Genomic DNA, 14972 nt, shown 5'->3' on the forward strand with positions numbered 1-14972 from the left:
AAATAAAAAATTACACATCTCTAAGCCAAACCCAACTACGAAGTTATCATTGGATACATTAAAATATGACACAATGAAATATGCACAAACAAACATTAGATGGCATCATCTTCAGGGGCGGCTGCTGTTCGAACAGACTTGCAGGTGCTCCGGAGTAAAATTCAACAACTGAGACATTACAAATATTCATCTCAAGGCGATTGTCATCCGCCCTGATGAGGTGATATCATTATATTTAGACGCCTCTATACTAGTGGCACGCCGTCGCGATGTACTTAGTGTACCGCCCCAATAGTATCACCGCCGCCAATCCATGTTACTGATGCCGCCTCATGGTCGTGTTGACGTCACAGCGGTAACACCTGCCACCACGAGGCCTTCTGGATGAAGATGTCGACCGACGTCGTCAGTATCAAACACTATCATGTTACGAGAGAGCCTCTGATGGTGCACTGACTTGCTTGGCGGTAAATTGTATATACGTCGTATATATTATACATTCTTTCGCGTAATATTCGACCACGTGGGAGTATAACCATAGACTCTTAGTTGATAATAATTTATTGATTGTTGAATTTTGATAATGTAACCGTGTTTTGTAATGACATTTTTGATTATTTTTGGGTTCAAATATTTATTTTAATTTAAAATTAAGTTTTCATTTTTCACATGATATCTTCGAATCAGGTAGGTTTATTTTGATATTTAAAAAATATGATTTGTGTTCTTTTTCAAATTGGAGTTTTGACCTGTTTTCTTTAAACAGGTCAGATTTATGATAGGGTGTGTTATCAAAATAAGAAAAGGTATCTAAAAAATTTACCACCTGACAGCAGTGTCAGAACATAAATGAAAAATGATCTGCAAATAAAAGTTTTTGGGGAAATTAAAAGGCATAATACTGTGGATTTGACCATGAAGGATATTTTTGAAGTGGCATGAAGATTTAAAAAAAATAAAAATCCATACTTCTTTATAGCCAGATAAAAAACAAAAAATAATATAATTTATTCAAAATTTTGCATTATGGTTCAACAGAAAATAATTTACGAAAATTAAAAAAAAAAATCTAAGGGGAAATGTTTTGAACAACATAGATTTTTTGAAAACGAAGAAAAATTCTATAAATTATATTGACCTATATTATAATTTCTTATTTAAAACCCTGCATAATTGAAATGTTTCATAAAGGAGACACAAAAAGAGCTTAATTAGGAGGAGTACCTGCAAAATTCAAATTAAAAACAGTTTTGAAACTTTTATATTGTGTTAAGTTTTCTAGAATAGTGATAACGAGGATATCTTTTTGAAAATAGTAAACAGATAGGTGAGTTTAATTTAACTATTTAAGGCTCAAGTTTTACAAGAAACTTATAAATATTTTAAGTGGTGACTTGTAAAATATAAATCAGTTCCAGTGCCAATGTCAAAAACTTCCTTATGCTAATAACAAAAATTTGGAGTTCTTTTCTAAGCTGTTTGGTCATTAATATACATAATATTCCCGCTGATGGATATGCCGGACAACTTTTTTATTTATTTTGGCACAAAATGGTATTTCCAACAAATGATTTATTTTATGAAGATGAAACTGCAATATTGATTGAATTATTGATCAGACTACAGTTTCAGATCAAACATCAAAAGTGAGTAGAAAAGTCCAACTGTAATTCATAAAAAACAGGGATTGATAAATCTAATTGATGGAAAGTATTTTTATCGCTGGTATAATTTTAAAAATTTATAACATTTATAGTGGACATGGACTTTTACTTAAGAAGTGTGAGCAAAAAAAGTGAATTTCTTAAAGAGTTCGTGACCCGACACTTTAAGAAGTGCACTTTTAACGTATCTATGTTTAATAAGGATTTATAAACGTTCCATATTTTGCGTACTTCTAGAAATTTAAAAAAATCTTTATATTTCTGTCCGTGCTGTGAGAATTCAACACCCGAAAAGATAAAAAAAAAATTCATTCAGCATCATCCCAATTATCTTCTTATTTTAAAACCGTTTTCAATGAATATTAATCAATAGAAGCAATCTATATTGGTAGACATTTGACACGCTATTGCAAGACTTCAGAGTAGGTTTTTTTTTTCAATTTATTCGAATTTAATGTACATGTTTGTATCTATATATTATGCGCATATTGTTTAAAAAAAATTGTTATAATTAAACTAAGCATGTATATTTGTATAATATTTATGTAGACAATTTTAGCAGATAAAAAAGAGATTTTGTTAATACTCGAGTGCAAATAGCCATTATAAATCAAAAATGCCAGAACCCAGTTATAGTGAATGGTCTTTGATTTTTCTGAATTTTCTGATTTGCTTATACTAATAAGTAAAAAGTTTACCTATTGAAATCTTCCGCTTTCGTTTTTATACCCTGTGTATATGAAATATTTATCAAACTCCACGGGTAAACAGTGGGAACATAAGGACCATTTTTTCTATTTTAACTTTTGCTCTATCTCTAACGGTTTACAAGATGGGTCTTATGGGTCCGAAGACCCAATTCACCTATGTTGCTCATTTACGAACTCAAACTTACTTTAAACGTCCTGAGCACACTATAAAATTTCAGCTTGATATCTCCTATCGTTTTTGAGTTATCGTGATCACCGGCGGATCATTGGCACGTACGGACAACCGGACTTATAAGGTGATTTTATGAACACTTATACCGAAATTTTATTCGTATCATCAATATTTCTTAGCGTTATAAACTTGGGATTTAAATTAGTATAACTTGATAAATATATCATATACACAGGGTATAAAAACGGAAACTTTCAATAGGTAAAATTTTTACTTATTAGTATAAAAAATTCAGAAAATCCAGAAAAATCAAAATCCATTCACTATAACTGGGTTCCGAGGTAAAAACCTAATAGTACTTGACTATAATAATTTTTTTCAAATTTTGTATCTATTATAAGAAAATACTCTTGTCAGATTTTCTAGAGAAAAAATTGCTGAATTAGTTTAAAACGACAGAAATTCGGTTACAAAAAAATTGGCTGATTTGATTTCAAACGAATTAAAACTGTATTAATATAGCTCAGATTTAAAAAGTAATAATAATTGAAAAAATGCTTCGAAACTCATTATACGAGTATGTAATAATATTGTTTGTATTTGAGGTTAAATTTAATTAATAAAACTAAAAAATTATTTTAACTAATTAAAATAATTTTGTTGTTTATAAAATTGATTTGTAGTGGTTGATGGTTAATTATCAAATTTTATTTAATTGTTTTACTCATATTTTGCAATTAAAATCAATGGATCTGTGTCATTTTTGTACAAATAGTATTTATTTAATTTTATATAAAGTGTCTCTAAATGATCGACTTTGGAAAACGTTCTAACAATACAAAATTTTAAGAAAACTGTAGAAAATTGAAGCAAAAATTGTCTTCCATTTATAAAAAAATTATTTTCAATTGTTTTTGTGTTTAACATTGCTCTTCATATTCTTTGCATGAATCGCAATAATCAATTACTAATCAGCGAATTAAAACTATTCTCAAATACTTTTATCTTACCCATAGAAATGTAGTACTTATCTGAGATATTGCTTCAAATCGTATACAAGGGGTACTTTCCCGAAACAATTTCAGAAATTTATCTTTAAATGGCAAAATCGTTCAGAAATTTATCATTTCGCACAAGTACAAAAAAAAATATATCTCAAAAAGTATTGCAAAAAATCAGGAATTGACAAACAAAATTTTGGTAGGTATATAAAATTACTAAATTAGACCATTTTCATTTATCTGCAACTGAAATTTTTATGTTGTATTCCTGACGGTAAATGTGATACGTAAACTGGCAAATTGGTCAAAAGATCGAAGAAAAGTTTAAATATAAAAATGTTTTTAATAAAAATAATAATCAACTTTTGTGTTAACCATTTTCTTATAAACATCCTAATTTTCCGATAAGAATGAAAATTAGAACAAATTTTCAGTTTCTATCTCATGATCATTCTCGAAAACTGTAGAAGATGGGTCTTCTTATTTCATACAAATCAAATCGGAATACCATTTTGCGGGGTCAAAAGAGTCAATTTTTTGTAAAAATATTTTTTATTTAAAAATTCGCAAAGCATTTAGATTCCAAAAAAGGAAAATTATTTTATTAAAAACCATTTGAAAAATTTTTGAAATTTCAAAATGGTGATTTACAAATTATTTTGTTTTTTTTTTTTTTTTTAATCCCATTTATTAAAAAAATAAGTTAAGCATTGATATTCAACACTTTTTATATATAGGCTATTTCTACAATTAACTCAGTAGAGTAAATTTTCATTCGGTAATAAATACATTCTAGTTACCGTATCATACATCACATAAATAAAAATATATTTAACAAATCATGCATTTTATTAAAATATGTTCGTTTTGGTTAAGAAATGAAACCGATATCAAAACAAACGTCAAGACAGTAAAGACTGAAATTTGATAAAAAACAGTTTAATCATATTGGCCACAAAAACTACAATAATAATAATAATAATGGGGCTTAATCTCCGTTTTTCAGATATCTATCTACAACAGAGGCCACCCAATATAGAGTTCAATTCGTATGATGTGGGTAGAGTCGGTTACGTCGTTTTTATACAAGCGAAGACAGTGTGATCAATTTTACCGCCCCAGTAATAATAATTGCTCACACTGCCGTTGCCTGGATTCGAACCCGTAACCTCCTAAAGACTACAATATAAATTGTAAAAAATTTTCACACTTTTAAAATTGTTCGAAGATAGTACCTATCTTCGCAGTACCTAGTACCTATTACACCTGCTATATAGTATTATGCGGGTGTAATAAATTTTCAGTTGCACACGAGAGTGGAATTACGAAAACAAACGAAATTAAGGCTAGCAAACATTATTTTTTACGAATACGGAATTAGTTTTTTTTTTTCGGCTGTTGGCAAGCAATCAATAATTACCCATAACATAAAACAAAAATTGTGCTTCTAAAGGCACAATTAATTCTTATTTTTGAAGTCGGTATACAAATAACAAATGAAAATTATTTATTATTCAAATGCATGTCAAAGTTTAATTGATGAAATTATAAATAGCCTACATATCACATTGCTACTCTACCCCCATATACCTACCTACCTAAATGAAATAATGAACTACTAACTCATATATTATAAAATCTAGATTTTTCATTACCTAGTTACAATTTTTAATTATGATAGGGATGCTAAAAAACTATAATAATACAGTGAAACTCTTAAGTAGCAATTTTCCGAAACCGTCTTTTTTTTTCCTTGTTGGAACGAAGTTCCTGAATGGCGGCTTGCCATGGTGAACAAACTGGTGCAAAAATCGTCACGTAACAATGAGAAGTATGCTTTGTGTTTGTGTGTATGTGTCATATCCATGGCAACTACATATATATAATTATTTGCGTCTTGGTACGCTACCTCCTTGACACTATAGATTGAATAGATTACCTATATGTATTTATTTAATATTTTTTAATATCAATGGAACTGGTTTTATAGGGAAGATATTTTTACCCTTTTAATGTTTGGATAAGATTTTCGTAATATATCAGTCGTGTTCGATTTCACATATTTTTTGCTCTGATTGGGGTCGTATTTCGGTAATAACTTTCCGAATGTGATACTAAAACTGTTTAACCGTCTTTGGTTTACTGGCGTAGATAAGTGACTTAACATCATCTTCAAAGATAAAAAGCTAATGGGATTCGATCTACAATCTTGGACGCCAATTAGCAACCAAAAATTTCTATAATTTGCAACGGTTGCTCTGGTGTGAGTCTATTCGATATAAAATGGCAAATCAAACTAAGGACAAAGCAACTGAATGGAGAATTAATAATGATATCAAAACTTCTTGAAGTGTTTTGGCAATATAACCTCAGTGTCAAATTTATTAAGTTTGAAAATGTCCAAAAAGCTGCGTATTTTCTGCTATAGATGTATGTATTGTGTTCGTGGTGACTTGAAAGACATGAAAATCAAAGAATCCAAGATTTCCATAAACTCAACACCCTGCCAACACCTAAATGCTCAATTACCAAACTTACTGTTCTTCTCTGTCTTCTGTTTATTTTAACAAGTGAAAGTGAAGTGTTAAGTGAAATATTCAAAAAATTCGTCAGCGATGTGTTTTGTGCACATAATGCAAAACTCCACGGGTTTCACTGTAAACACATGTGTCAGATATGTATGTGTTGAACTATAGGCAGTTCTGTAATTACAGCCACTAATTACTGATATTTATCAAATTTTAATTTATATAATACAGGGTGATTGTTTTTCACCCGGCGAATAACTATCATAGTATTTTTATGTTAAAAAAAGACAAGAAAGATAATATTTTGCATCAACTTCGTTTTCTAAAAAATTTTGTTTCTTACCCCTAAAAATGATCGAATTGATGTTTAGCTTGGCCTATTATTACTATATAAAATTTTCAAAGAAATAATAACATTTTTGCATTACATGAAAAATGTAATTTTCTACTAATAGGAAAGTTTTTTCTTCAAAAATTCACAAAGTGTCTTTTCTAGTAAAATAAAATCTGTGAGTCTGTGATGATAAAAATTTTACCAGTGCGTTTAATATGTTATGTGGAAGGTATACATATTCGTACATGCGTGTGTATTATTTAAAATTTGACAACTTTGCATTTTTTTAAATTCTTTTTTTTACGAGTATAAATATTTGCTGTACGTGAATTTTTACTTCTTTGTTTTTGTTTTTTTTTTTTTTTTTTTAATTCAGTGAACTAATTTATTTCTGGTGAAAAATTATTGTGTTTACCTCGAAAATTCGAAAAAAAAAACAGCATTCATTGTTGTTTACGTGTACGTACCTATTTATCCGATTTTATCAATTTAAAATTTTGCTAAATTGTATAGGCTCCTCAAATTGAATCTGGATGCCAGTTGATTATGTGCAAAATTGTGCAAACAGTGTAAAGAGAAAGCCACAACAAAATTTAGAACTTCTCAATTATGGCTAGAAAAATTACTAAAATCAAATTTTAGAAAATTTTAAGTTATTTAATCAAGAAAATAGATCTATTTTTTCCGGTATATTTTTTCCAAAATCCAAAATAACAAAGTTAAATAAAAAGATCCATAAAAATGTTAAGTTAAAGTGAAGCGAATCTGAATATTGAGTTTCAATAATTATCAATTATTAAATTAGCCTTTTTCCTCTGAAGATTAAAAAGAGATCCTTTAGATGGCAGGATATATTTGTACCCCCTCCCCTAGTGCTGCCATCTAGCGGATCTTTTAATCTTCAAAGAAAAAAGGAATAATTTGTCTTATGTAATTAATTAAAAATTTTTATTAGTATTATTTAAAAAATATAATGCTTTAATTAGCCTTTTTACTCAGAAGATTAAAAAAAGATCCGCTAAATGGAAACACTAGGGGGTACAAACATATCCTGCCATCTAGAGGATCTTTTTTTATTCTTCAGAGGACAAAGGCTAATTAAAAAACTCGATAAATAAAAATGTTAAATTAAAGTGAAGGGAATCTGAATATTGAGTTTCAATAAGTTTAAATAATTAATTATCAATATTTGATTTTAAGGATCGACCAAAATTGGAAATATAGCTTTTAAGTTTTGTAATATCTCTTACAATGCAGGAATACAACTTTGATCAGTATTTCAAATAGCTTTTCGATTTTCTTCTATTTTTCTGAATATAAAAATTCAAAAAATGATCAAGAACCGTAATCAAATTTTTTAAATAATGTTTCTATCAATAATTTACTTTTGAGCAACAATATATTAGAAGGAGAGTGACACTAATAAATACTCGAATTCTCAGCTTTATTGTTTTCAAAAAAATATCACTTTGTTGCTTTTAATGATATTAATGTTGTTTTTAAGTTTAATACAGTAAAATACAATTTTTAACTTGTGACATATTGTGAAGCTAACCAACTATAAGTAAGCTTCGCTAGAATTTCTAAAAAATTATTTATCCATGACATCACATGCTACTGGCAGACAATGGAACTATAATATCTTACAGTATTCTAATAGACATAAGTGGTAAAATTCTCGAATTTAAATCGTCATTTTAAACCAGACTACGTGACCAATTTTAGCTCCCAAATTAGTCAGTTTCTAGGTACGAAAATAAAGTGGCACAATACATACTTCAAAGGTATGACTCTAAAAAAATATGTACATAAATGTACGAAAAACTAATATTTTTAATCGTTGTGTGAAATCTAAACAACAAATTAGTTTTACTAAATATTCATATAAAATAACCATTTTACATACCTTGCCATACCGTTTTAGATGTAGGGAAACACAAGCATAAATGCCTAGTTAGGTGGAATAGGTACTAGTTAGATTGTTCGTCACGTTAAATGACTAATTTAGATAAAATTTAATGGATATTATATGCTAACAATATTGCTAACAAACCACTATATATGTGGTATATGTTAATACCTACTTAATGTTATTTATAATCGTTCTACATAATCTAAAATTATTATTGGCTTTGGTATATTTTTAATTAATCGTAAGTTGGTAATACTACAGTAGCCGTTAAGGTGATAGGATTGTTAATGTTATGAAGTTTTTTTTACTGGCTCAGAAGGTCCTGCTGTTTAAACTGTTAAAAAATATAGTATCGAAGTAAGATAGTTCACTTTTGAAATGATTTTTCTTAGCAATTCAATAAAATTTGGAAAATAACTTAAGGTAGTATTCTGGTTTAAAAATTTGAAGAAATCGAATTGTCGAAATCGGTTTCTATTGCTTTGGCAATCCTCTTCAGTAGCATTACTTAAACATTTTAAAAATAACAATAAATAACCAAAATAAGATACTACATCTGCAACTCCTTAAAACAAAAAATAAAATATTAATATTGTATTTTAATACTTTATTTTTTGTTTTAGGGCGTTGCAAATCTATTTTATTTATTTTATTTTATTTTTAGCGCATTTTGGTGATTTATTTTTATTTTTAAGGGTTTAAATAATACAACTGAAGAGGATTGCCAGAGCAATCGAAACTGATCTAGGTAATCAATAATAGTTACCTGGATGACCGTGCTTTGGCCGTTATTTTTTGTTTGTTTTCGAAACCCTCTGCATACTAGGCTAGGTTAGGTTAGATTGTTTGGTGATATTGGCTGTCCACGAAGGACAAACTTAGGCTATAGAGCCCATTGTGATACCAAAATATGTGTTTTACCACCTGTTTCGCTGATAATTTCATTTATCAGCTCCTCAATTTCAGAAGCTGAGTGCACCTCCTTCATGCATTTATCATGCACTACACCAGCCCATCACAACTATTAATTAAATTAATTTTTGTTGCGACGGCGGAATTGGTAACGCCTTAACCAACTGAGCTATCAGGGCGAACCCTGCATACTAAATTTTATAAAAATCGTTGGAGCAGTCTCTGAGATTTAAGTTTCCGAGATAAAACGACGTTTTCTACAAATGAAACCTTGCTAGATCGATATTTCGCCCCAAAAACCTAAACTACTATCTCATGCAAGTCGTTGGAGTCGTTTCCGGGATTCTAAATATATACATACAATAATTGCTCGTTTAAATATATAGGATTATATAAATCTAGCTAAATATTTTTATTAAGTCCTAAAGGAGATATATTTTATCAAAATTCAATAACAATATGATAAAATATGTATTCATTTAATTTATTCAATTGTTTTAAAAATTTTGTTCGAATATAACTAATATTAGAATTTCGTGTAATTCAATGAATTACAAGTTATTTTTAGGTATTATTCCACCATATGTGCCTTTCTTTGAATATTAATTTATTTATTGAACTATTACACTTCAAAGAGACCGCAATCGTTTAATGTCAATTCAACATAACATGTACTACAAATATATGCATATTCTTTATAGAAATGTCATTAAAAATGTATATTACATAAACAAATATTTATTATAAACATATTGTTAACCCTTAACATCACTCGCTTTTTACTGTCTACACATCTACACCTATTAATGTATAAACTCGTTGAAATTTTAGACTTTTCGTTAAATAAATAATCAAGATATGTTATCAACTAAATGATATAATCGTTTAATATCACAGTGTTAAATATCAGAGCTTGTATTATTTTTATAAAAATGCGGTCTAAGTGCGACCCGAAAGGTCCACACGACTAACTTCCCAGTGGAAAGGATAAAAAATATCATATGTTTTAATATTTTTATTATTTTAAAATTTGATACGTTATTTGACGTTATCATGCTAATTTTTTTTCTTTTTTTTTATTAAAATTAAACTATTCCTGATCCCCTATTATTATTATTACTTTTATTAACTTATATCGTTTTTATTATTTTTATTGTAAACAATTATTTTTTTCATTTTTCATTTCCCCAGCGGAGGGCTTCGCCCCCTGCACCCCCTGACGTTACAGCTATATAAATGATAAGTGATAATAATGACAATTATACAATAAGTTACATAATTAGGCATTAAATGAAACTGGTCCCATGTCAATATCATCATTTGTTCTCGAGATACGCGAGGCGAAAATTGAATCTGAACATATACATGCATACATGTGCACACACGGACGTCCTTTTAAAAAGCATACTATCCGACTCTAAAGGCCTTGAAACGTGGTCAAAATTTTCAATTTGCAAAATCAGACCCATTACAATAAGTTCCCACTGGGAAGTTAATAAAATTAATTTAGAAATGTTCACGGGCGGACAAACGGACACACGAAAATGAACTGTTAAGGTGAACACCTATATTTTATGAACACCTAAACCAAAATTTTGTTTCCAGTATCTATATTTTAACCGTTACAAACTTGGGACTAAACTTAAGATACTCTGATATATTTCATGTATAGAGTATACAAGTGAAATTTACAAAATTTAAAGAACCCCCGACAAGTGCGATTTATTCCTTGTAAACCGATTTTGTGAAACTTAGTCATAAAATGTTCTCAATCAAGGCGGTTCGATCGTTTAGGGGCTACCACAATGCCACTGAGAAACACACAGACGTACAGATAAACACTTTAAACCTTACCCTCCTTCTTAAATTATTATCAAGGTCAAGGACATCAGATGAGATGAAAAGGATATTTAGAGAGCCATCATTTTTTGGGACAAATTTTTGGAAATATTTTAATTCAAATTGAAAATTTTGAGTTGTTGTTCTTTTGAATTTTTGTTTTGAATTATCTAATTATTTTACCATTTCACTTTTCAAAATGAATTAAGCCAAGTTTATTTAATTATTCATTTCCATTGTAATTATTTATATGTTAAAATTATACGTCATGTCTTATCCAAACTGAATGGATTATGAAGATCATCGCCAATTTTTTAGTTTTTTTTTGTGAACGATTAAAATCGGTTCATCCGCTTAGGCGCTACGATGTCACAGACACACACATAGTGGTCAAACTTCACTTCTTTTTTTTTTTAATTCGAGGGCTAAAAATAGTCAAAAAACAATTTATCAAAAACTAGTTATATTTAAAATTAACATGCTCTCATGGAGACCTACGGTTCCAACAGCAGCGTAATGTATTTTGTGAAATATAAGAATTAAAATTCTCGGAATGAAGTGTATATATGTAATGTGTTCATTGGAGGAGCCTGGGCCTCTTTGAGTCATGTTAAGGGTTAAAAATCCCTCTCATTCACGTAAATGCAATTCATATTTAATGTGTTTGTTTAATTGTTTATAATAATAATATTTCTAAGTATTCAATATTTTTATGTTATATTTCCTTAAAATTTCTTTTTGTAATAATTTAATAATAAAATATTTAAATAGAGGAGAGCTGGTCCAATCTAGTGGTAATTTCAATCAAACCACTATCCAGTTTCCCCACTAAATGACTTATTGGTGGGATTTAAATAGCCTTACGATCTACATCTACCTTATACGTTTTGAGTTTAAGTTGGTTTACAGACCAAAAAGGAGTACAAAATATATGGGAAATATCGAATTATATAGTTTGGTAACTCAATTTTCCAGTACGCAGCATCCTATGCGTAGATAATTTCTTTCGATTTTTTACTTCATTTTTCAATAAAATAAAATAATAAATTCTAAAGAAACATTAAGGTAAACGTGATATTAAGTAAAAATAATAATGTGTACTTAGAAATATTAGAGCTAATATCATTTTGATTTGCGAACCAGCCAAAATTCTGGTAAAATTCTATCAAACAGATATAAAATTATTTCTGGCAATTTATAGAGAAAGTTTTATTTTGTTCAAACAAACAATGATAGCTCAAAATTTCACAACGAAATGGTATATAAAGTTTCTTATAGCATAAATAATTTTTGTGCTCTAAGAAACTTTTTCCACCTTCTTAATTTGTATAGTATGTGCAACGCTACGTTTTTATTCTTTCAATTTTTTTTTTTGTATCACTATACATTTCATTCCACAAACTATTTACTTAAAATATAATTTTCTTTGATATATTCTATCAAAAAGAATTTCCACGAATGCATTTACCGCATACTTTTATAAAAATATTCTTGATGTTTGACATATCACATGGTTGCTACAAGTAACATCTTGTTCTGTCGCTGAAGGTTATATGTTTTTTAACGAAAATAAATAAATATGAATAGATGATATATTTGTTTTGTATCGTTTGTAAAAATATTGCATACTTTTGAACATTACATTTATTAAAACTTACTAAACAAGTACTGCTGGTGCAAATATTTCTAAATTTGAAAATTCGCGAATACAAAATACTGATCTGACATCTGCTGATTAGAATATGAAATGTAAAGCAGGGTGTAGGCATTATCTTAGAACAAATAATTAAATGACATAAATAGACAATTTTTAATTGCAAATGAAAAAAAAATTATATGTTCTAGGGTTTTTATTTGCTTATACCATGGAGATACCCTCTTCAACCCCACCAATAAAGTGCCAACTATAGGTTCTTGGAGTCGCGAATAGGCGACACAAAACGTTCATTATGCAACGACGAATCCTAAGACTTCTTTTTATAACTAGTAGCAAGGCAAATCACGGTTTCAAAGAAGAAATTTTGGCAAAAATAAAGAAGAAAGTTATTAAACATAATAATGAACCTTAAAGTAATTTTTCCTCTAAACCAAAGAGCTTGACGGCTTTTTAATATAGGATAATTGAAATATTACGGAGAGTGAACATCAGTCTAATATTATCCTGTCTGACAAAAATACAAAAATTGAGTTAAGACTTAAATACCAAACTTAGGTAAAGTAAACCAGGTAAAGGTATATAGTTTGTTAGATAGGGTTAAAAAAAAGATATATCACAAAAAGTTGCATAGAAAATCAGATTTTTTCAATCAATAGTACGGGTTTCATATTTATTTGTTTAGAAAGGTCTCTATAATAGAGAATATTTCGATTTTATGAATTTCTACGAATCATTTTACATTATCGAAAGAAAAATTCCAAACACTGAATGTTTTTGAAACAAAAAGAACTGATTTAGAAAGTTTTTTTATTCATTGGATTAACTTTCTGGTGGAAATCTGTTTTTTTAAACCGAAATCTGAAACAAAGAGGTGTTATAATATTTTTACAATTTTAGGTTTTAACAATGAAATAATATTTTAAGGAGTCTTTATTTTTTAGTCTATGTTAGTCGCAAAATGTTTATTGCAAAATTATTCAATCATTTTTGAAATTTTAACAAGATTCTTCTATTAAAACTACAACCAAATCAGGGTATAGTGGAGGGAATTTTTGTCAGAAGAAGATCTACCACGACTTCGAATTTCAGTCAATTTCACATGATTGATTTTAATCCAAAGTATTATTCATGGTACTTTATTTTTATTTTCAACCGACTTTAAACAAAAAAGGAGGAGGTTATCAATTCGATTGTATGTTTTTTAATGTGTGTTACCTCAGAACTATTGACTGAGTGAACCGATTTTGATGATTCTTTATCCACTTGAAAGCTGGTGCTTCCCGCGTGGTCCAATTTTATTTTAGTCTAGTTCTTACAATGGCATTTATGAGAAAACCATCGGAATAGTTATTTTTTTAGTGACAAATTAGCTAATGTACTTCATCACAATTCACGAAAAATCACAAAATAAAAAAACCATTAACAAAAAGAAAACCAAAAATTTGCACTTAAAAGTAAAAAAATGGCGATAATATAATGTAGTTAAAATTATTGTTATTTTTGGAGTCGGTGTCAGCCAAGCTAATGTAGCAAACTGTACTGTCAAAGTTGTTTCCTTGACTGACACCGACTCCAAAAATAAAATAATTTTAACTACACTATATTATCGTTATTTTTTTACTTTTTAATGCATATTAATTTGTTTTGGAAAAGTTTTTCTTTTGAAGTCGGTTTTCTTTTTGTTAAAAGTTTTTTTAATTAATAACCAACCACACAATCTATAATTATTGGCTTATGTAAATTCACGAAAATTTCTACGAACACATATGTAATAATCCAAACAAAACACTGTATATTATAAAATATCAAAATTTAAAGCCAATATAGTCTCAATATTTTACATAATTATAACGTATATATAAATATTACCTACTATATTTACAATATACATTACCGTTTCTAAAATGATTTTGAAAATCGTATTTAACGGGTTGATAGTTTTTAGAATGCCTAAAGCAATTTGACATGTTAGTGTTTAGTTACATACATATAAGCTGATTTTATTATCGACATTTTCCACTAATAAGTTCATTAGTTTTGTTTCAAGTTTTAGAGAGCATTTACAACATACATGAAGGTAAAACTTATAGCTGTGTATTAATTGTACACACGGTTCATAAAATTCTGAAAGGGGAATTTTATATATATACTTCTTTAGTTCTCTCTAGTTCTTTTTTATGTCAGTCATTTTCTATATTTGTTACGATAAATGAGAGAAATCAAAATGTATAAATGTCACATAA

The 14972-nt window shown here is 28.5% G+C and overlaps 1 protein-coding gene across 1 annotated transcript in view; it reads left to right on the plus strand.

Moving 5' to 3' along the window:
• Nucleotides 1-439: 439 nt before the first annotated feature.
• Nucleotides 440-14972, plus strand: part of LOC123294251 (LIM/homeobox protein Lhx1-like) — a 320182-nt gene continuing 305649 nt past the window's right edge. Inside the window, exon 1 of the mRNA XM_044875370.1 lies at nucleotides 440-687. Within this exon, the coding sequence (XP_044731305.1) occupies nucleotides 670-687 (18 nt within the window). The 5' untranslated portion in view covers nucleotides 440-669. The remainder of the gene's footprint in view (nucleotides 688-14972) is intronic.

This window comes from Chrysoperla carnea, chromosome 2 (genome assembly GCF_905475395.1).
Source record: "Chrysoperla carnea chromosome 2, inChrCarn1.1, whole genome shotgun sequence".
Classification (NCBI taxonomy): Eukaryota; Metazoa; Arthropoda; class Insecta; order Neuroptera; family Chrysopidae; genus Chrysoperla; species Chrysoperla carnea.